The sequence below is a fragment of the Cricetulus griseus genome, assembly GCF_003668045.3.
Source record: "Cricetulus griseus strain 17A/GY chromosome 1 unlocalized genomic scaffold, alternate assembly CriGri-PICRH-1.0 chr1_1, whole genome shotgun sequence".
Lineage (NCBI taxonomy): Eukaryota > Metazoa > Chordata > Mammalia > Rodentia > Cricetidae > Cricetulus > Cricetulus griseus.
Window position 1 is genome coordinate 94353113 of NW_023276807.1, and position 24617 is coordinate 94377729.

The window sequence follows — 24617 nt, forward strand, 5'->3', positions numbered from 1 at the left end:
AACAAAAGCAATGTAAAGACAGCTTATTTGGAGGTGGAGTATATAGTATATCATGGTGGGGAAGTCAGGGTATTGGGATGTGAGATGGATGGTAACATTGCATCCTCAGTTAGGAGTTTGGAAAGAGATGATCGCGCAGTATGAAGTTTGATTTCTCCCTTTTTTCTTTTAATCAGTCTGGGCCCCTATTCCATTGTGTAGTGCAGCCCACAGTCAGGATGGCCTCTTTCCTCCTTCTGCAAGCCCCTCATTGACATGCCAAGAAGCATATCCCTTAGGGGACTCTCAACCTAGTCAATTTAACAATGAAGATTAACAATTGCAACTTCTGCTAAACCCACTCACTCATGGACATGACTCCTATTTTGGCATTACTTCATTAATGCAGGTCACACATGATTCTTTTATTTTTTTAAGGATAACAAGTAGTTGGAGTATGTTTCTATCTCCTACTTGATTTTAGTTTCAGCATTCATTTCTTGATTCATATTAAATGTACTCATTTCCCATTCCAGAATCTCAGAGAGGTTCAACAGCTTTGCTCTTGATTGACTCCCACTGGTAAGTCCCAGTTTTCCTCTAGTTAAGATTTTATTTGGAGATCATTCACATTGCTTGGAGTGCTCTCTGTGGTGGTTTAGTAGCCTAGGTAAAAGGTGCATTCCCTCTGTGTGCTTGTTTAGGTTAAGTAGCTTTGGTCTCTTTTTAAGCAGTTAACTTGAGGAAAGCAGGAAAGCTTGTATTTTTCACACCTCTTGGGGAAAAATGAACTCACTTTCACACTTACAAGAGGGCATGAGTGCAGAAACTAGGACAAAGAAATCCTGAGTCTCTTTCTCTTCTAGCAGTACTAAGGCTCTTTGAGGGACAGACCCTGGCTTTATGAGGCTAATATTGATCTGATTCCCTCCATGGCTCATGAGACTGGCCCAATGAGAACTAAGAAGAGCCAAAAGAGGCTTCCAGATATCCACCATGTCAAGGCAGACTTTGCTGTGCAGATTATAATTTCTACATCTAGGGATCAATGTCTTTCACTTTCTTACCATCTCAGTTATGACTTTCAAAAGATGTTCCTTTGGTTGGCCTTTTATGTGCCCTTTAACCTACAAATTAAAGGCTCAGTTCTGAAGTAACACTAGTGGGAGGTAGTGGGAACTCAGATTGCTAGAGACTACAGATAGATCCATAGCCTCCAAGAGGGTGTCCTTGAAGGGGATTGTAGAACCTTGGCCAATCCTCTCTTTTTGATCCTGGGTCTTGATGTTACTGGTTCTACCCTACCAAGTAGTCTCAACAGGAAGTACACAGCCCCTCACCACTGGCCAAAAACACCAGGGCCAACTGAGAATGGATTATAACTTCCAAAACTATAAATCAAGAAAACCTCTGATTTTCTTACTTTAGTAGAATGCTAACAAACATGGATATGTTTTGTATGATACCTAGGATTTTGTGCATTTTGTAAAACACAGAATTTTTGCCATCTTCCCTTATTGCCATGAAAGGAATGGCCTCCTTGTGTTTAATGCAGCATCATTCTGTCATAACTGGAAATGTACCCACAGAACAGTTTGAATTTTGGTCTTCATGCTTCCCTACTGTCCTAGGCATTATGTGAGAGAGACTCAGAAGGCCACAGGCAGATGCCTGACATCATCTTTCCGTAGATCCGAAAGGCGGCCCATGTCCTGGCCGCACCCCAGTGCCTGACAGAAATAGAATGAGAAGAGAGATCCAGCTGGCAGGATCTCAGCCTGGAAAAGCATGAGCAGCAAGGAGGACTTCCAGCTACATGGTCAGAAAAATACTGTGAAGGATGTTTACCAAGCAGACAGGCCTGGCTAGCAAGTCTATCCTTCATTAACTCATGGTGGCTACATTTGAAGAGCTTTTTCTGTCCCTTAATACCTCTGCCCTGAAGCCACTGATCATTTAAAAATAAGTCATCAGCAAGAATTGAGTTTATTATTACTAATTCCAAGTAATAACAATCAAGAGTGGCTTCCTCCTGTCCAATCAGTGTTCCACACCAAGACCCTCTGGACACGTTGTACTACAGAGGCCCTGCTTGTCAACTAGAGGCAACTCATTTGCTTCTCACTGTGTCTCCAAGATCTATCCTGATACTTGGCACATAGTAATCAAAATATTTTGAGGAAGTAAATGCAAGGGATGATTTTATATTGGAATATATCAAATACGGAGATTTTTATCTAGATAAAAATGCTTCAAACACAGCTCCACAAATCAGTCCTTGATGAGTGTTATCCTCAGGTGGAGGCCCCGGGAGTGCAAAGCCACACAGTGCAAAGCCACTCAATAGCATAGCCACACTCAATTCTTTGCAGCAGAACTCATCTGAACATCCACACAGGTGTTGAGAGTAGGATTTTCCTCAAGTCTTTTCAAAGCTTCAAAGAATGCAACCTGTTCTCAGTCACTTCATTCCTTCTGATGGTAAGAGATGTTCAGGGTACTGTCTGCTTTACCTTGCAGAAGATAAGACAGCCTTGAAAATGTCCCAGGACACAGGATGTAGCAGACAGAGACTCACAACAGAATGTTCACAATCTATGAACTCTGTGCCCACAAATATAGAGGGAGGGACCTAATGGCCAGGGATCCAAGGACCCTAGGACTCCTTCAGAGGACAATTGGCTATAAGGCACTGAATAAGGTGAAACTTCAGGACCAGAGCCTATAGAAACAGCAGCTGCTAAGCAGAGAGGAGGCCATGTGAGGAATCAAATGGCTTCTAAGACACAGTGTGCTAAACCTGTCCCTCCACAGTTGCCATCTAAGAACCATTCTATTTCCACAGGAACCAAAGAGCTGCACATTGACTTGTTCGATACTGGCTGTAGATAAATCAATGTCATAGACATGAGCTAACCACTGGAAAACCTCCAGCTGGATTTGATTGGGCCTCAGGTAGTTATGGTCTTCTCCAAGGTCCTGCCTACATCTTGAGACCTAATGTTCTGTGATTGACTGAATCATTGCCCTTTGCTCTTGTGGAATGCCTAGGATTAAATGTTTGTATTTCATTATGATTCAATAGTTCATAATTTTAAAGATATAGACATTTATGTTATTTTGAGTCCAAAATGTCATAAATTCACATAAAAAATGTTTAGGTAAATGAACACAATTATTTGTTAGGCATAAATGTCATTCAGGTGCCCAAGGTTGTGTAAATGTTCCTTTTGTATAGGTAGGTAGATCTAAATGCCATTCTCACTGACACACACAAAATACTACTTGCTCAGTGACAGTAGATAGTAATCGCATTGTTTTTTTGCTAAGCAACATCAGCCAAAAGAATATAAACACCATTAGACTGAAAATATGATTGATTTTGTTTTACTGGCACATATCCAAAATTGCAACAGACATCTATTTAGACAAACATTTTTGTCTCAATTTTCATGTGAAAATATTCTTCTCGTTGATGAAATTCTAGAAATGAGAATTTTGTGATGCAGTTAATAGCAAGCCATACACTCAATCTTTCAGAGAGAGAGAGAGAGAGAGAGAGAGAGAGAGAGAGAGAGAACACTTGCTTTAACTTAGTAGCCCCCATCCAATTTGCAGAAACCTCACAGTTCTTTCCTTCTCAATAGTTCTTAAGCACTGACAGATGGTCCATCATGCAATTTCTACTAATAATTCATATTTTCTTTTCCAAAGACATAGTAATTGCCAATTGAGCTTCTGATTGCTGTGATAACAGTGCTAACACCTTGAATTTATACTATACAACCAGAAGCAAAGAAACATGAAGTGTTAGCTATCAAATACAGTCATACTTCAAAGAGCCCCATGAGTTCCACCAGCTTAAATAAAACACTGAACAAGGCTACAGACTCCCATTTAGGCCTTCATGAGTCCCCCAGAACCAGAATGCCCACAGTAAGAACAATTTTGTATAGATCAAAATACAATTATTTCTTGCTAATGGATTTCAAATTCAGTCAGCTTCTTCAACAAATGGAAATCATCATAGTGGGGCAAGTTTAAAACTTAACAGAGCAACAGAGTCACCTTCTAGCTATCTGTGACTTGAGAGTGCAGCAGCCACAGAAGCAATGTGAAAACTCCAAAAGTGGCACTCACACAATGAAACCAACACAATTAGATGGGTCAAGCTGATGTTAGTCAGCCTGGAGTTATTATCTTTCCCTGTGTCTTCCTTAACTTCATGTAAATATGTCCCTCTCTACTCCACTTGTCTTGTTTTTTCCCTTAATCTCATTGCCACAAGGTCAACTCTGGTCATTGGCACAATGTGCTATGGACTGAACTTATTCTAACTTTATGGTTAAGTCCCAACCCTCATACCTGATGATCTGACTTCTTTGGATATCTAGTCTTTGAGAGAGGAAACAGAGTTAAAATGCCGTCATTGGAATGACAATCCAACAGTACTAGTGTCCTGGTAAGAAATTTGGGGCGGAAGGTTTAGCTTAGAGTGTTTATCATGTGGAGATCTAAGGATTCAACCCCCACTATAACACTCATGACCACCAAAGAAGGAAGAAAAAGGAAAAAGAAACTTTGAACATAAACATTCAGAAGATAAAGCAAATAAAGACACAGAGAGAAGACAGCCCCCTACAAACCAAGGAAACAGATGGAATCAACCCTCTATATGCCTTCATCTCCAATTTCTAGCCTCTAAGCCCATGAGGTAATACATTTCTATGTCTTAGGCACCATTTTTTTTCATCTTTTTAAATTTTGTACTTGTTATGGCAACCCTAGCCGACTAATATTCCTAGGAAGCACAAAGCAGATGAAACTTGTTCTAATCTTGGAATCTTGGATGACTGCTGCTGCCATAAGCTGAAGAACAAGACATTTGATATATAATCAAGAGGCAACGGAAAACATTTTACTACTAACCACCCCTCCCATTCAGGAATCAAATGGGATTATAGCCACCTGGAGGAGTGAGGCCATCATCCTTGTCATCACTATCATCTTTGTGGCATTTTGTTGACTAGTAAAGTCTTCTACAGTTATGTAGCCATAAATTGAGGGGGTTTTGGTAAGGGTTAAGTATCCAGAAAGGAGAGAAAAGGCAGGAGTGAGCCTCTGCAGCAGAAGGGGTGTGTAAAATGTGCTAAAGGACAGGGAATCACAGGAACCAAAGAGATGCTGATCGCTTACAGGAACCAAATGCCCCACACACATCATGGGTACCTACTGGCAACTGGCAGCCCCAGAGTTTCATCTGATGTTCACTTCAAATATTCACCAGGCAGGGCTAGCAATTTCCTCTGTCAGGAATCAGAAAGAAGCCTGTAGCTGGGCTCCTTATCTCCTCAGGAAAGAAAGTCCTTCTCCCCATAACTACCTCTAGCTCACAGCTCTGAGCATCACTCTCCTATGTCATACAATAGACCGATGGACAGATAATGTCTCTTCTGAATACACAGAGCAAGCGTGCTAACATTTGCAAAGTAAATATCCATTACTGCCACCCACAAACTCCACAGACTTGAAGCTGACTGCACTGTTCTTTCCTGATCCTTTGCAGGCTCCATCACCCAAGTGTTGGTTCCTTGTGCAATGTGGAAAAACAACAGCCACTGGCACAGATGACTTCTATTAGCCAAATCAAATAAAACAAACGTCTTGAAATTCACTTGATACCAAAGGTAAGGAGCAAGCATGGCATCATAGAATAAAATCTTTATACAAACTTTGTAAGAGAAAGCATGTACTTAAAATTATGCCATTTGGTAATATCTAAACATGTGACATCCTAGCGTGTGGAAAGACTGCCTAGAAGTTAAGAATGAAAAGTCAGGCTGGACATGACTCAATTAGTTTGCTGTGCAAGTATGAGGATCAGAGTTTGGATTCCCAGCACCTACATAAAAGTTGGGTACTGTGGTATATCCAGGTAATCCCCATGCTTTTAACCTTAATATTTAACCTTAATATTTTCTGTTTCTTTTGTCACTATTACCCCCTCTCCCAGAATTTGCAAACACATTCTCTCTATTCAATACCAGGGTTTGCAAGCAGGAATCAAACAAAAGATTGCCCTCCTCCAAAGGAAAACACAGGTCCCTTGCTTCTAATACTCGCATTGAATTATGAAAACAGAAGTTTGAGTTCTTCTATATCTGTGATTTCAGGTGCAGGGATAGCTCCTCTGGGAAGTGTCTCAGCTCTATTTTTATGGTAAAATAATTCTTCAGCTCACCTCACAAAGCTCTTCTAAAGTGCCATGGAGCTCTATAAACAGAACAAGCAGCAAATGTTATTAATTTAAAAATAACTATTTATCTTTGACTTTATAAGACCCTGATTATCTTATGAACACAAACCACTTAAGAGAATTGTGCTGGGAACCCAAAACATCTAGAGATCTGTCTGGAAGCCTCTCCAGCACACAGGAGGGCATTTTGAGGATAGTATTCTCGACTCTATAATGTATCTTCTGAGTTTGGGTCCTATGGCATTTTCATTAAAGTTCTCAAAGGGCTGAAACCAAAGAATGTGGTATATTTGAAGCTACTCTCTGCCCATGAGCCTTGGAGATAGTAGATTCCCTAATCTTATATAGGCCAAAAATGAAATCCAAAGGGGGCACGTGCATGACTTGTTTTAGTCATGCACTTGAATAGCAGCCAAGTCCAAATGGAAACCCATTTCCTGACTAAATCACAAAGCTGGTAACACAGTTTACACACTATCTGTAGATCAGTTCTTCCCGGCTTTACATGTCACTATGCTCCACATGCCGGAATCCACCCCCCTCATTAATGTGCTTTTCACACATGAAGTCCAGGAGTCAACAGATTTACAGGGGATTACAATTACGAAAGTCTTCCTTCCTGGCTTCCAACCTCTTCTTTAGGATTTGCAGCAGGATGCCCTCTGCTGTGGGGAGGGGGTGGGCAAGAGGGATGCCTTTGGCATGTTAATTAAGTCAAGGGCCAGGGTCAGACAAACCATAGGTGGAAATGGGGTTGTTTGTAAATGTAGTCCGAAGTACATTTCAAAGGTTCCTAACCCAGAAGCAGACATTATACCCTGCACACGCCCAGCACATGCAAGCAGGGCAGAACCTCAAAGCAAACTTAAGTCCCAGTAGGCCAGAGCTGGAGTTCAAGTGGAGTCTGAGGCTTAAAGCCTAAGTTATAGAGTAGAATTGCTTAGTCTGGTACAAGAATTTGCATGTTGTTAGCTTCCCTGCCTTCAACTCATTATTTAGACATTCTCTGTCTCAGTTCCTTCTTCTTCATAAAACAGAAATAGATCACCTATCTCCTAGCAGGATACACAGTCCCAGTAAATCACTGCACTAAGACTAAGGAAGTCTTAGCCTGGGACCCAACACAGAGGATCAAGAGAAGTATAATTCCTTATATTCCTCTCAGATTAAAACACTTTAAACCAGAAACTGGGCTTCTCGATATTGCTTTTCACCGTGTTTTGACAATTAGTAAGCAAAAAAAAAAATGTTTTCTTATGATATTTAAGAGACCAGATCTGGCAGAGTAGCTTATGTAAATGATGGTCTTTCTTAATTAGCCAATTACTAAAGACTATGTCCCAAGTGGCAGGGTAAATTACACTGTGTTTGAAAACAGGTTGAGACCTTTACTTCTAAATTAGGAGCAATGAATTCGTGTTGACAGTATAGCCAATAACTTGCAGCTGTTCTCCTGGTGTCACGGCTTCAGTCTAATGAAACCCTTTTACAGCAAATATCAGATCACTCAATACGGACTGGCCACACTAGTCTTATAAGGACTACCGCAGCACTGAAAAGAGGGCATGTTACAGGGGTGCCCAAACCACCACTCCCCATCTCAGAGAACCAGGGAGAACCTTCCCTTCAAAGTGTGTCAGGGGAGGGGGTGGGGACGGCTGTCACACAATCAAAGCCATTCTGTCCCTTCCTGGAAAGTGTCAAGTCGCCCGCAGGCGCTTGCCTCTTACCACGAACTCCTCCAAAGTCTGGTAGGTCTTGCCTCGGAACTCGCAGTAGTTCTTCCTCTCCTTGCACTGTGGACAGCACTGGCTAGTGTCGACGTGGATGCAGCGCGGGTGAAGCCGCGGGCACTCCGGCTGCGCGCAAAGGGGACCCTCCTCGGTACACAGACACGGGCAGGCTGAGGGACCCGGGGCGAACTTCTCTCCGATTGCATACACGAAGCCACTCTCGTCCACGCAGCCCTTGCCGCGGTAGTCTGGGTAGGCGTATTCCTCAGGCAGCTCTGGTGTGGGCACGAGTTCTAGGCTGATCGCTTCCTGGGCCGCGGCCGGGGGCTCCCCCTGCGGGGTGTCCCCCCGAGGCCGGACCTGCCAGTCCGCGGCCTTGACACTCCCGCCCTGGGCAGTCCAGGCCTGTTTCTGCTTGCTCCACGCCTCCCGGCTCGCGAGCGCGCGGCTGCCCTTACTCTTCCAGTCCCGGGCACTGCTGCCTTCGTCCCTCGCTGCGCGCCCGAGCTCGCTCACCCGCCCGGGGCTGTCCCGAGACGCGTGCTCGCGTTTCTCTTGGCCGGGTTGCTCAGGAGCTTGGGCCAGCTTCTCCAGCGGGATACTCGGACTGCACAGAGCCACCATCAGGCAGCAGGTGACCAAGAGGGAACTGGAGAGCGCGCCAACTGCCATCGCAGAGGAGCTAGGCATCCCCTACCACGTCCCGGCGGGCGGCGCGGGGAGCGCGGAGGATGAGCGAGTCGCATTCACAGCCCGGGGGCGCGCCGCTGCCAGCCGGGAGTCGCCGTCCCTGCGGAGAAAACAGCAGCACAACTGAGCTCCGTGGCCCGCGCGCACCTCGGCCCCGCCGTGGCCCCCACCCGGCCCGGCGCCGCCCGGACTCCCGCATCGCTCTAGATTAACGAGCAGGACGCCGGGGGCGGGGGCAGTTTGCCCAGTGTCGGTACACAACGGGCTTCTGAGACATCACACATGTGCAGGAATATATAGCAAGCGAAGTCCAAGACAAACACCGAGCGCGGGGTCTCCTGCAGTGGAGATTAGTGCTGAAGATGGTCACGGGCAGGTTTCGGAGCCCGGAAAATGCAGCAAGTCGGGCCAGTGCGGGCTGCGAGGCTTGCACTCAAAGCTCAAATTCCGGCACCTGGGCTGGGTCCTCCCTAAGTCTTGGCCGCATTTCCCGCAGGTTACTACATGGAGAATTCCGCATTGGAGTTGGAGACCGACAAATGGGCGCACAGATTAAAGAGAAATCCTTCCTTTCTTGCCCAAGGGGTTTGCGCTTGGAAAGGGAGCTGAGGGGTGGGGAGCTGGCGAAAACAAAATAAACAAAAAGCCCACTGCTACTCCGAAGACCCCCACAAGGCATTCGTAACTTCTGAGCTGTCTCCTGTCTTGGGAGCACATGTCTCCTCCTTTTTCTAACCTGGACACTACCTGGCCTATGCCTGGTCGACCAGGTCCGGGTTTCCTGAGGCTTTGCTCCTTTACCGCTACCTGCCACCCACCTCCCCCCACCTCCCGTACCCAGCTCTTCACTAGGCGATTTGGAGGGTGACGTGAGCGCTGTCTTGGAATAGCTTTTAACCCAAAGGGGTTTTGGTGATGGAGAAGCGATGCCTGCCCAGGAGTACAGACAGGGAAGGTGGGAGATGCAGGGCATAGGACTCCGGCCAAGATTATTTCACTGAGGGGTGTCTTCCAGCCTCCGTAGGTCTCAAAGTTTCTGTCGCCCAAAGGAATCTACAGCCCCAGACACCGCTGGGCACAGACATGCCAGTCTCTATTTGCCTCATCCAAGCACCCACCCTCTCAGTGGCACCAGTGCGTCTGCCCCCTCTGCCTGAGCCTTCTCTATTAGGACTCTAATCATGCTGGCCCCTGGCTCACAGCCAACCCCAGTGGACCTCAGCCCAGGGCGAATCGCCCATATTTAAAACTTGGGAGGTAGGAAGGGGTCCTCCCCAGCGACTGGGTCATAGAATAGTTTCCGGAGGCGTGGACCTCCAACATGCACCCTCACCCCGGCGGACTGGCACCTACATACATGAGCTCAGGACGCGGGAGGGACGCCGGGCTCTAGCGGGCGCGGCCCCGGGGCTCCAGTGCCCATCCTGGGACTGGCCGGGCACCAGCGCAGGCGGACCGCGGAGAGCACAGTCCGACCTTAGCGCTCTGCCCGGCACGTGCACCCGACTAAGGCATCTGACCCAGCCGGTTCATCCCGTAGCCGGTGGCCGGTAGCCTCGGCCCCAGTCCTGTCAGAACCAGCGCCACCTTCCGCCGCTCATCCTCGGTTCTGGTCTGGTCCCTGAGTCTCCAGCACGAAGAGCTCCCTAGAGGGCCGCTGAAGCGCAGCCTAGCTCTCCCCGCTAGGCCGGCAAGGAATTTCTCCAAACTGAGCCGCGGGGATGGGTAGGGGAGCTGCTGCTCCCAGGAAGAGAGAAGCAGCTCTGAGCGCGCCCGAAGGACCAATGGGACGCAGGCTGGCTGGGAGCCCGCGTGCCCGCCGCCTGCCTCCTGTCGCAGCTGCTTGGCGCGGGGCTCGCACTCCGCTCCCTCCTCCGCTGCCCACGCTTGCTAGGCGTCGCCACCGCGGCCTCCGCTGCCCTTGGTGGGTGGGAGGCCCCCGACGCACGCGCTGGCGTAGCCACTGATGCTCAGCCCACCTGTCAGCAGCTCTCAGGCTTCCTTTTCAGTCTTGTCACTCACTCCCCTCTGGACTTTTCATCTTGGCTTTTCTGCTTTCTGTTTATGTTTTTCTTTAAAATCCTTTCTCCTAATTGGCCCCCTCCGACTTTGCTCTCTGTGGACAGACAGATTGCTTTTGCTGCTGTTGGAAACGTAAACCAAACTGTTGAGTTTGGAATTCCGCGGAGGCATTAATACAGACTGTTTGGGGGAGGTTTATTCCACCTTTACGTTCAGAAACCCAGAGGTACAGAAGAGGAAGAGGAAGGAACTGGAGGATATCAAACAGCACACACTCTGATTCGCTAGCGCTGAGGCCACCACAGCTGCTGCTGCTGTTGACTTGTTTCAGTGCTGGAGTGGTAAGCAAATCTGTTAGCTCCAGTCTGCTCCTGAACCCGGAATCTGCTGCTTTTCTTGGACAAGATAATAAAGGCCAGTGGTATCTGTCCAAATTTATCTCTGAAGTGGGATGTTTAAATAATATTTTCTGGACAGTTATTACTCTCCATGCCAAGGTCGATCAGATAGTTACACATAACTTCACAGGGTCAGGCCCTTTGCTGGGAGTAAGGACTACTACCTAAGGATTAATTATTTTCTCCAACCTCTGTGTTGATGATCAGCCGAGGTTTAAATGGAGAGACCTGAAAGGACAGGGCCTGGGAATTCCCTATGAAATCAACCATACACACTGACAAAAATGTAGGGCGTTTCCAGGCTCAGGATGATCCCATCCTTCTGCTTCTGCTGCAGCCACGACTCTTGTCACCTTCAGGGAAACCGAGCTATCTTTGCCTGTGGGGCTGCTGCCTTCCCTACAGCGATTCCCTGCTCCTTGTTGGCTGCTCGTCAATCATAACTTCTGGGGCTGTATGATGCCTCTAATACAGATGTCATCACAGGCTACCATGTGAATGGGCTGGAGGTGTCATCATTTCTAATGGGGAAGTCCTTCATGGAGTACCTAAAGACAGATGGTTTGTAGAATCAAGGCTGTTATCGCTAACTGCTCCACTCATGAAATAGCTCAAGCTTTATCAAGTGTTTTTTTCTCCATTCGGTTATTGGTGGGAACCTCACCCCCCTATACACTTTCTAGGACTATGTAATGATATGTGTGAAGAAGCACAACTGAAAAAGCAAGGGTCCAATGGAAGGAATGAAGATGTTTTATTTGCCTCACCTTGATCCCAATGAGCATGTTTTGTCTTTCACTGACCCAATCCCTTTGAACCTGGATGGATATGTGACTTGTCCCAACCTCCTGATCATAATGTAGGGATATTAATATGAGCATTCAAGCTTGCAAGAAGAGGCTTGTCAAGCAAGGACTGGTTATGCCACCATGTGTCCAAACTGGGCTTTTTCAGCTGATACTCTGAAATAGTGCATTAGGGAAGATAAGATGAAGGAACAATGCAGTTTCAGAGGAAACCCCTTCATTGCTGAATAAGAACAATGTCCAGGCAGCTTTGTTAGTCCAATGTCTGTCTTAGGGTTTCTATTGCTGTGATGGAACACTGTGACTAAAAGCAACTTGGGGAGGAAAGGGTTTATTTCACTCATATCTCCACATCGCAATTCTTCATTGAAAGCAGTTAGGGCAGGAACTCAGACAAGGCAGGAACCTGGAGGCATGAGCAAGTGCAGAGGCCATGGAGGAGTGCTGCCTGCTGGCTTGCTCCTCTTGGCTTGCTTAGTCTTCTTTCTTATAGCACTCAAGACCAATAGCCAAGGGGTGGCACTAGCCACAATGGGCTGCTCCCCTACACCAGCCACTAATTAAGAAATGTCCTACAGGCTTGCCTACAGCCTGATCTTATGGAGGCATTTGTTTTTCAATTGAAGTTTCCTCCTCTTGGATGACAAAAACTTATATCAACTTGAAATAAAAACCAACCAGGACAATTGACCGCTTGTCAAGTTGACATACAAATATATCACTTTTCATCTAGAACTTTCTTTTCTCATTTCCCCCAGGATGGGATGTTAATATTTCAATATAAGACAAAAATAACTGAAATTCTGTAGTTTTTACATGTAGCATGAATAATATAAACCTAGAGACAGATATTGGTGTTCAAACTGAAGATCAGATAAGCAAAACAGCCAACCACTAGAGAGTTCTTACCTCTACCAAGGCTGGGGCAATCCTGTCCTCAGAGTGGCTGGAGACTGAATGCCACATGAGACCCTGAGCTCCTATCTTATTTACCTCTCTAGTGCTGGGATTAAAGGCGTGCACCACCACTGTCCAGCCTCTATGGCTAACTAGTGTGACTGCTGGGATTAAAGTTGTGTGGTACCACTGCCTCACCTCTATGACTGTGGCTAGCTTTGTTTTCTGATCTTCACGCAGGCATTATTAGATCATAAACAATATGTCACAACATTTACAAATTCAAATACCTTAAAAATTCAGTTTGTTTAAAATAACTGATTCCTTTTAGAATTCAAAGTATCTCTAGAAATGCAGTCTCTATAAAACTCTAAAACCTCAAAGTCTCTTAAATGTGGGCTCCTATAAAATCAAATAAGTTGAATACATTCTTATTCCAAGAGGGAAGAATGAGGGCACAGTACAAAGCAACACCAAATTCTGAGAGTGTAAAGTCAGACTTCTGGGACTCATTCACACTCTTCTGGATCTTTCAAAGGGTTTGGGCAGCCATTCTTCGCACACATAGCTTGTCTGCTAGGTTCCAGTCTGGCTGCTTTCTACATCTGCTCCGGCTCCTGGTGGTTGACCCATGATGTTGGCATCTCCAAGATGCCAAAGTCTCCACTACAATTGGGTTGCACCTTCACTAATAGTCTGTCTTGGACTTTCTTCAGGGACTCTGACAATGCCACTTGTGTCAAGCTTCAACTTCTCTCCATAACCCCTTCAATTCTGGGGCTTTGGCTGCAACTGAGGTGGCACCTTCACCAATAGCTTCTCCTGGACTCAGTTACTCTCTAGGATCCTTTCACACCTTCAAAATTAGCACTGTCTGGTGACTCTTACACTATCAAGTTTGGCTGCCAGCATGAGGAGCAGTCTTGGCTGCCTCTGGGTCACAGCTTTTTTGTGCGGACTCTGAGGAAAGAGTTCCTCAGAAGATTTTTGTCTCAGTGATGCTGATCCCTTAAACAAGGTTTATTTCTTCCTTGCAGATGACTAGCATCAATTATTCCAGGAATGCAAAGGTTTCATTTCAGTGGTGCTGGTCTCTTATTGTCCCACAGATTCTTAATTAAAAATAGTAAATTATTTGGATAGAGTCTTTAAACTTCCCTCTAAAAATTCATAAACCAGACCACCATCATCTACATCTCTCTCAGCATTCTTATTTTCTTAGCTTTCAAAGAACAGCTCATTGGTCTCTGAACATTCAATGGCTTTTCCAGCCCAAACTCCAAAAGTCCTTCCACAATCCTCTCCAAAACATCATGGTCAGGTCTGTCCCAGCAATACCCCCTAACAGCAATACCCCCTTACAGCAGTAACCATTTACAATACCCCTTATAGCAATATACCCTTACAGCAATGCCCCCTTCAACAATGCCCCCTTATAGTAACACCACTTTACAACAATACCCCTTAAAACAATCCCCACCTTACAATAACACCCCCTTACAACAACATCTCTTTACAGCAATACCCCCCATTGGGGTCCATAAAATGTCTTTGCGTCATCTTGACTTGAGGTCAGAAAGTTAAAAAATATCCTTATTCTTCCAAGGTTAAAGTCATAAAACCTAAAGGTCTAAGGTGTAGATGTCTTATCTAAATAACAAGAGACTTGGTCTAAGGTATGGTTACTCTTAACCCACAAGGTCAGATGACGAGGGATTTAGTCTACTGAATGCTTAGAAAATTAAGAATGTAAGTCTATTTATTCCTTGTATCTTGATAAAGAAGACTCCTGCCTTTCCCCCTTTTTGATTTGGGTATATTAAGAATGTTGAAGAATAAACTTGGGGCCCTCCTGACTCTATTCCATGTCTCTATCTTTTCCTTAGTATCTTCACCTGCCATTTTCTTAATCCACACTCCTCCCTCACAGGTATGAACTGGGCAAGTCAGCTGGATCCAACTGAAGCTCCCCAAAGATGTGTTCCTACAACTCTCCCTACAGCAATACCTCCTCATACCCAGCAACTAGAGCGGACTTTGACACTATGGAAGGAATTTGACATATCTATAGCCAAGTAAATTCCTGCCCATTTTCTCCTGCTTTCCACCTTTCCTTTCTTCTTTTCCATTTTCCTCCCTCTTCTCTCTCCCTACCTTGTGTTTTTAGGTTAGAGAATGAAGAACAACAGCTGAAAGACCTTTGCCAGAGAGCAGGGTGACATGAGCCTCATTCAACCCCATCAAGTCTAGCTTTAAAATATGGGCAATTACCCAGTGTTGCACGGGTTCAGATGTGTCTAAAAGGAAAATAATGGACAAAGGTTAAGAACTTCTTCATTTTGGGGAATGAAGCACCCCATCGCTGCCCCTGTGTTGGATTTTAACTGGGTTTATTCCTTCTCTGTTTCTTTCTTTATTCAAGAGTTAAATCAGTCAGCTGCAGTACAGTTATATCTAGTGGCCAGGCTGAAAATGTGTGACCAGTTTCGGGGTAGCCCTGAGCAACAGCTGTGCATGTGGGTTCTAAGCAGGGTTCAACTTTGCCTGGAAAGGCAGGTCACCTTTCCTGTCCCCTTAGGCAAAATTAATCTTACCTTCTGCCTCTCCATCCAAGCATAGTTTATGTCTCTATTACAGCCTTATAACACTCAACTTTTTCATAGCTCCAGGGTGTCAGTACTCACACAGGAAATAGCCTCTTAGTAAATGGCTGAGCTGTGTTTCATTCATCTTTCTATCTATAGCGATCAGGGTCCTAACAAGACCTCTTGGGGAGGAAGGAAAGCAAGCATGGAAGTGGGAAAGAAGGTAAAATCTACCGTCTTCAGTTAAATGGGCTGTCTGTCCAGCTAACACCACAGTGATTCACCACACACACCACACACTCACAAGAGCAGTGACACAATGGTGATATAAGAAACTAGGACAGGGTGTGTGGCCCTTTAGGTCAGTTTCTGGGCCTTCTTTATCTGCTTATCTCCTGTAGGTCCTACTTTAGTGCTCAGCTATAACTGGATTCAAAGCTTGTTTGCACCTTCATGGGAGACCAGACGAATGGAAGCATGGCCAAATGGGAATACCTTAATAGGAAACATGATCCTGAACACATGGAACCAAGGAGTTAGAACTTCTTGGCAGAAAAAGCAAGATGAAGTGCTTTGGGTTGGGATGGACATCAGCAACTCATTTGCAATTGAAGAGAAGTTAGGAAGCAGAAAATAATCCAATGCAACAAAACCATCTGCTGGAACTAAGGGCCTTGGGCATTTGTGGATAGAGAGTAAAGATCTGGTGGTATCAAATGAAATACAGAGTGAAGATAAGGTGACAGAAAATGGCCAAGAAATGTTCCTATGGGTTCTGGAGAGCAGATAGGTGGAATGAACACACACCTTAGGAATTTTCCTGGCAAGAAAGAAGCTGTTTGGACACACAGGTGGAAGGTAGCCCAGAGTGGCAGAGGAGAGACACATCTGACTGCCAACAAGCCTGTCCTTGTGGTGGCAAAGCACAAAGATGCTTACAAGGAGAAAGAGGTACTCTGTGATTTCATGTTCTCTGCTCATGAGAGTAGAGCAAGAAAAGCAGGGAATGCAAAGGGTGCAACCATGTGTCCTGCTGATGGCCAAAGGCCTCGGCCTAGATACATAAGAGCTGACTTCACTTAGTTTACACCTTTGACAAAGGCACATTCAATGTGAACTCTGGATATGAACCAGAGAAGGAGGTGATGTCAAATGTTCCTCTTCCAAAGCCAGGGGAAACAACAGCTACTTTCACCTGAAATTACAGTAAGCATAATTTCTGTGGTTCAGGATGAAGGCTGACCATTAACTAAAGCTAATGAGTAAGAGAAGCCACCATCATGTTCAGATGGCTTTTTATGGATGTTCACTGAGCAGGCCTGGCTGTTAAGGGAACCACTAATTAAAGTTCTGCTCGAGAGCAGGCTACCAGTCGACAGAGCAACAGCTCTGTTACTGCTTACCTTTTGATACATGCCTGGGATTGAGAGTTACTGTTCCCTGGGCTGACCTGCTGCACAGGCTGCCTGATTACAACACACCTCAGGGACTCATCCCTTCTGCTGTGATGGCAAAAGTCAGTAGCATCTGTTCCGATCATCAAATGGATGACTCAGGTTTTTTCCAAAATCAGTTGCAAAAGCTTGCTAGGTTTCCAGGGATTCATTTTTCTATATTATAAATTAAACCAATGTGTGAGCATCATAGACATCAATACTTATGGGAAGAAATGTTTTTTTAAAAATAATTATTTAAAATAATTTTTAAAAACAATTATTATGAAGGATACTAATTGGTCTGAGTATATTGGTCTGGGAGTGCTATAAGGGGATTTCTCTGAATTCTTGGGACTGCCCTGGCAGGCATAGCTGTCTCATAGAAAAGGGCCCATGTGTATCAGAGATAAAAGATTTCAAGTACTTCTGGTTTTTCCAGCGCAAGCTCTGAATCCTGATGGCTTCTTAGCTTCTGATCTTCCAAAGAGCAGAGTATCAGACCTGACAGCGATGCCACAGAAGATGCACCGTGGTTCATAACTTTCTGTAAATCTCCCAAATGGGCAGAGTTTTCAGAGAGTGGGGGCAAGAATGGGAGCGCTATTTCCAGGTAGGCTGATGGTGAGTCAGTGGCACGTGGACTTTTGGTAGAACCAGGCACCTGTCTCCATGATATGACTTGTCCCTTTGACCTCAAACTCACTGGCTTCCAAAACAATCCACAGTAAGGTGAGGAGCTTTAAAATCTTTTCTGGTGTTTCCACACCAGCTATTTTGAGAAATGATGGAATCTGAGAGGGGCTGGTACTCTGTAAGTGACAATTCAAAGTACCCACTGCTCTGATCATACCTGATGCTCAGATGCCAGACTGTAGATGTGGGCTGGGGAAGTCAGTACTTGTTTCACAAGAGTCTGAGGCCCAACTGGCATGCAGAGTTGGGCTTTTGCCTCAAACTATCTCAACATGGAATCCAAATATAAGAAACTTCAGGTATTTGGGATACAAAGGAAAATGACAACAATAAAGTCATAAATATGAAGTAAAAGCAAAATGTAGGGGCTATGCAGAAAATGATCACTAGTAAGTGCTTAGAATGGGGGACACTGAAAACCAAGGGAAGGTAGCAGTAGACCCTAGAGTTTTGAAGTGATGCTCACCAGGGCATCACTTTGATGAGACCACTCAAAGAATTCTGCTCATAGTGACTCCCATGGTACTATTAATCCTTTGAAGCTGGTACTAATTTCAGTTAGCCTAGCTAAAGATATATGGAATCCATAAAATTGCCCAGAAAGCCTTTGTTTTCTAATAGAAATGCTTAAACACTTGGAATATGTACATGTTTACATGACCTTCAGTACCCACATAGGATCGGTTCTAAGACTCTACCACAACACAAGAATGTTATGTTTGTATTCCTCTTTAGAAAAAGGTGTGGTTAGAACCTACACACTTCCTCCAGCGCACTTCATATCATCTGTTGAGTACTTAAAACACCTAGAACAATGTAAATATTATGCAAATAGTTGATGCATTGTTTAAGAAACAATGAGAAAATGTCTGTATGGCTTAGTGAAGATGCAATTTCTCTTCTGAATATTTTTATTTATTTTATTTTATTTTTAATTACTACTTGCATGTGTACTGTGTTTCTTCATGGGTGGATATGTGCAAATGGGTGCAGGTGCTGGTGGAGGCCAGATGAAGGCATCCAAATCTGGGGGTACAGGCAGTTATGAGCTGCCAAACATGTGTGCTGGGAACTAAGCACTAAGTGCACTTTACTACCATCTCTCTAGTCTTCTGAATATATCTGATGGACAACTCATTGAATCTGTGGATGTGGGATCCATAAATACAGAAGGGCTACTATGCTTGATTAGTTATCACTTCTAATCTCTATACCTCAGTCACCACCACAGTGATCTCTGAATTTCAAACAGCCGCAACATGTCACATCTGTAGTATGTTATGAGATGAATTTAAAAAAGAATTATTAAGCCATATAGTGTAAGATGGGTTTCTCTGCATTTCTTAACATTCCTCTACCTCCAGACTAGGCTCAGTCATATAGAAGAGTCCAGCAAAGACACAGAGCTAAGTGTACATGGAAGCATCCTTTGTTTTCTCAACTGTTTATCCCCACTCTTTTAGTATACTGTTCCCACTTAACCTGTTAGTTAAGCACCAGCTCCTGTTATGGAATGAAATGCCTTCTCTTTGGTTCCAAGTGTAGAAGTCAGAAATCTCTTTGCTTTAGGGTCCCAAATTCCTGTTCTATCGCTCTGTTGATAACATTATTTCCTACTTCCTTGTTATGTTCAAGAAAGAAACCTTTTGTGGGCTTCTTGAGGTATTCAGCACCTAGTTTGCACCACAATCCAGTGAAGAGGCTGCACAAGGTTGACCAGCATTTGAGAACAGGGGTGCCTCTCTTCTTACTGTTGCATACACTGGGCTCTGAGCTGAATGCTGGTTTTTTGCTCTAGCCTTTCATAAATTACTAGATTTGGTTCATTATTCTGGTCATTACCATTCCACTTTAGAGCAGGTTAAGTAACCTGTCCCTTGCTTCATCAGAAATTTGGTTTATTATTGACCACAGATGCTCCTACCATGCAAGTGCTGGCTTGCTTTCAGACTAATTCAGTCCACTACTTCAGGAGCGTCCATTAGATCAGTGAAGAAAACATGCAAATGCCTTTTTCGCTTATTTGATAATATTGGAAGTTGAATTTACTAGCAACAAATTTCTTAACTTCTGTTTGCCTTGGAAAGAATTTACTTGTCTTTAATGTTAAATATATCTTTGGGATGGTACCCAGGTTTGGGCATCACTGTTCACTACTGCAGACTTAATAAGTGCTGTGAACTTGAGCTCTACTAAATTTATTTAATCTATTTTTGTATCTTTAACAACAATTAACTTCTTACTTTAGATTTTGACAGAGGCAAGAGGATCACAGGTTTGAGGTCAGCCTATGTTTCATTGGGAAGCTTCGTAAGTAGTAGTTGAAGCCTGGAAAAGCTTCTGGTTTACCCTACATAGTGAATTTTCTTGGGAATTCTCTTCTGCTTTTCTAGGTTCCTTTTCTCTTGGACCAGGATTCTCAGGATCCTTTAAGGAACAAAATATTGCTCAGTTGCAGATAGCTATGATTTCCATCTCTCTTCTTAGAAGATTTCTAAGATGTTGCATAGTTTTTCTGTTTGCTCTTTCATGGGAAAAGTTTTTTTCCCCATTTCTGGCATTTTGTGAAACTTTTATTTCCTCGTCTTTGTTTTCTTTCTCTGTCCTCTTCCTTCTTGTTTTTTTGTTACAAGACATCCTTAAACTTGTTCTTTCCTATCGTACCATCTGCCAATCAGCTGATGGAAAGCATTCTTCATTTCTGTTAGTGCTTTGATCCTTAGCATTCATTTTTTAGCTCTTTTGGGGGGATTTATTCCTCTTTGCATATAATGCTCATGTGTTACTGTCTTTATCCAATGCTATCCTCTCCATATCCACCATGAGTGTTTTAAGTTCCTGTGAAGAAAGCATCTTTTCCTGTTTGGCTCTGATGTTTGCTCTGTCTTCAAATAGTGAGGTTGCGCCTGAGAGTTCTTCCCCACAAAATAGTTATTTCTGAGAACACTGCAGCAGGCTAAACTCTGGTTAAATAGGGTCTCCTAAGGGCAGACATTGTTAAAATGAAAAGAGGGTATTCTGGTATATTTCAGAATATCTCCTGTTTCTTTCTCTTTGCTAGAAACAGAAACTGGGTGCAACTTCAGAAGGTACAATCATAAAAGTTGAGGAATCCCAGGGTGACAGGGTCCAGCTGGAGATTCTGATACCTGACTTTCCCACACACCCCCTCCAGCAATCACAGTTTCAGTTCATGTTTCATGACCTACACTCAGTTCCCATTCAAGTTGGAAGGTAGATTTCTGCTCCAATAAATTCTAATTCTTCATATTCAATTATCTGTCTATTTAATTTGGAGCTCAGAGGTCTGCTTTGTGAACATAGTTTGCTGAAAAAAAATCTAGTGTTTGTTTCAGTCACTTGAACTTTTCACTGTAAGAGAAGATGTCTGGGCTCTTACATTGTGGACCAGAAACCAGACTCTCTAGTATCCTTTCAGTTATACTGTTTCAGGTATTTCTATAGAAGCCTGTATCTTTTAACCCACATAATTGCATTCAATAATTTCTTCCTTGTTTCTCAAACACAACCTCACACAGTGTGTCCATTAGAAGCCTATTTATGCTCATACTTAGTTTATTAGAGCTTGTGTGAAGTGACAGATGCTGATAGCTTTATGATGATATAGCAGAACACTTAAAATAGTTGCCACTCAGTATCCATCTTTTTTTTTTTTATAACAAACATTAACCTGCTTTTCGGGTAGAGAATAGAAGCCCATTTATTTGAAACCTACCAATTTCTCAGGCAGAACTGCTGCCTGGAACAAGAGAAAATGTCTGACCGGCATCTTCCTCGATAGGCCATGATGGGAAGTGCACAGATGTGCGCTCGATGCCTCTGAGACAGGGACAACCAGGGCTAGGACTTGTTTGTATCATCTAAAGATGTATTTTTTTCCTCCTCCTAGTAAAATTTAAGGGTCTGTGTGCTGAAGGCTACCTGTGTGTTCTACCTGAAATGGAGACAGCAGAGAGGAAAATTCAAAGAAGACAATCAAGTCCTGATAATGCTGTGTGGGGCGCCCAGGCTCACAGGATGTTTATCTCTTTGGCTGCTGGATCACCTGTGCTCAGTATTTACTCCTCCTCTTCCTCCTCCTCCCCTCCTCCTCCTCGCCTTTACTCTCCTCTTCTTCCTCCTTTCTCGTCTTCCTCTCTCGTCTTCCCCTCCTTTACTTCTCCTCTTCCCTCCCCTTTCTCTCCCTTTTTCTACCTCTCTTCTGCCACGTCATCTCTTCCATTTTCTTCTCTTCTTTCTTATTTCCCCTCAGTCTTCTTTTCCTTTCTCCTTGTCTTCTTTTCCTTCCTCCTCCTTCCTCTCCTAAGCAGATTTGAATTTGATTTTTTTTTTAAATACATATTCACAGCTCTGGAAAATCAAATGCTTCGTTAAATCCCCTAATTGAATTCTGCTCTGTCACAGTTCAAACAGTGGTTCCTGAGCTTATCTACAAATGTCAAAATCCCACCGTGATGATGAGAGTGTGAGTGGATCTGGAGCCTATCTTCACAGCTCTCAAACGTGGCCTCTCACTTAGAAATGAAGCCACTGCCCTTCATGCACAAGAGTTTCTTTCATGCCTTCCCAGTAGCTCTGTCTGTGTGCTTGCAGAGGCAGAACTGGCCTGAACTGTGCACAGAGTCCCCATTGCCAGCTCTGCTACTTTTTTTCTTTTTTCTTTTTTCTTTCTGGCAACCCAGCCTCCAGTCAAGATTTCTGGACCATTTCCAATTACAACACCATTTAGAAACACTCGACATATTCCAGTCTTTCGTAATGTATTGATGTATTTTAAAATAGGAACTGTTCACATGGACACTCATTTTAAAATCTTTTTATTATAATTTTACTTACACATATGCAAATACAAAACACTGCATATCCTTAGGCTTACAGCTGCTAGACAATTACAAAAATAAATTTACAGATCAGATGTAAAATAAACTATAAAATGGATGCTATTGAAACCAGTCACACTAGTTAGGAAGAGGGGGAGGGAGTCTTCCTGAAACCCCATGGCTAAACACAGTGTGGGAGGCCCATATCTGTAATTATTCTGTTCCTTGAAGCCCAGCACTGTCAGAAGATTCATGCCTGGTGGGGCCTGGATCCTCCAACATTTTTCTCTATTTAAACTATTTCAATGCTTCATTAGCAGGGCTTCCCATAAAGTCAGTGGCCTCTATTTAACACGACTACAGCTGTTATTTATGAAGACTCACTGCTGGCTCGTACTGAGTCTGTGGCTATTAAAATTGTACCAAATGCCAAATCAGCATAATAATAAACATTTTGGAATTGTGAGAAATAAACTCATATGATGGTTCTCATTAGATGACCATCTAAGGATGTAAAATCTGCTTATGTCATTTGAAACTAACTTTATCAGGAAGGAGCTCACATATAATGCAACAAATGTAGTATACAATGCACAGATTTCATGGATTTTGATGCATTTTAACCTGAGTACATATATGTGTGTGTATCTAACACACTAGACATTTTTACTGCCACTTATTCAGAAATCTCGCTATGATATTTTCAAGACAATTATTTATGTGACTTCCAGCTCTACCCCACGCATCCTAATTGCCAAGAGCCCCTTTCATTTTGCTTTTGGGTTTCCATCCAGAGACTCACACACTATGATTTCATGATTCCTCCTATGCCCACATACCTCAGGAAGTTGTTCCTTTCTTTTATGAAATGTTCTGGTTCATGGATCTACCATTTTTTTCCACCAGTAGTTAATGGACATTTGAATGATGCCTACATTTTTACTATCAGGATTGAGGCAGATTGAGCTCCTTTTACATAAATAGTTTTGTGAACATATGCTTTCAGAAAAATTAAATTATTGTTCTTATGGTCTGTATATAGCTTTATAAGACATTACTGAGTTATTTCCCAAAATGTCTGTGTACTTTTTATGCTTCTTCCAGAAGTCCTTGAATGCTCCCATGGTGCCACATCCTGTCAGCATTGATGTTAGGAACTGCAGATTTAACCTCTCTAGTGGGTGTGAAGGGATATCATCATGTGGTTTGCAACTGTGCTTGCCTTTTGACTAACCAATGTTGACACTTTCTTATGTACTTTTTGCCTTCCATGTCACATTCAGTGAAGAGTCTGTTCATAAGTACACTTCTGGAAAAACTGGTTGCCCAGCTTTTGTATTGAGTAGCTGGGGTTTATATATTTTGGTTCAAAAATCCATAAAATATTATATTTACCTCCATTTTCATTAGTTTTAAAAGATTCAACTTTTAAAAAATGTTCTTGAAAAGTATCAGCTTTTATTAAATAAATCCCAGCTTATAGAACGTGTTTTCTTCACTGATATTTTAAAAGTCTTTTAAAAACAACTTTTGTTACCCTGAAATTGAGGAGCATTCTTACTATGTTTCTTTTGGGTGCTTTATAAATTAGGTATTTATACATGTATCCATTTATTTATCTATGTGCATGTATCTGTATGTGCAGGTGCCTGCATATGTTAGACTAGGGTGCTTGGATTTCTTGGGTCTGGAACTACAGGGGCTTGTGAGCTGCCCAAAAGGGTTTGGAAACTGCATTTGAGTCCTCTGCAAGAGCAGCATACACTCTTACCTGGGGAACCACCTCTCAAGTCCTGGTAATTCATCTTTTATGTGTAGATCTACAGTCTGTTCTAGGTTTCGCTGGTGCAGCAAGATTCAGGGCTGATTTATTTTCATACAGACACCTTCAAGTTCTTTAGCACTTTTCACTGGCTCACGTTCCTTTCAGAACTTTTAAAATCTAGTTGCTTCCTAAATTCCTATTCTGTTCCATAGGTTTCTTTATGGACACATATCTTATGCTAACATATACAGTGCCTGAGTTAGTAACTTTAGAAGACCTGCAATCCTGCTAGTTCCAATAGCTTCTTAAATATTTGTATTAGTTTTTCTAACTCTTGGATTTCTACCCGAATAGTGGACTCTTTTTTTTCAGTTGAGTGAGTCTACAAATGCACTAGGGAGAAATGTCCTCTTAAAAATATTGAGTCAACAACCTCCAACCAGAAACTTGTGTGGGACTGCCCTAGGCCCTCTGCACATATGTTACAGTTGTGTAACTTGGTTTTCTTGTGGGACT

At 43.5% G+C, this 24617-nt stretch overlaps 1 protein-coding gene across 1 annotated transcript in view; it reads right to left on the reverse strand.

Moving 5' to 3' along the window:
* The window catches only part of Vwc2 (von Willebrand factor C domain containing 2), a 138567-nt gene extending 129909 nt beyond the window's left edge, over positions 1-8658 (reverse strand). The window contains exon 1 of the mRNA XM_027388123.2: positions 7966-8658. Coding sequence (XP_027243924.1) covers positions 7966-8658 — 693 coding nt within the window. The remainder of the gene's footprint in view (positions 1-7965) is intronic.
* Between the last annotated feature and the right edge of the window lie 15959 nt (positions 8659-24617).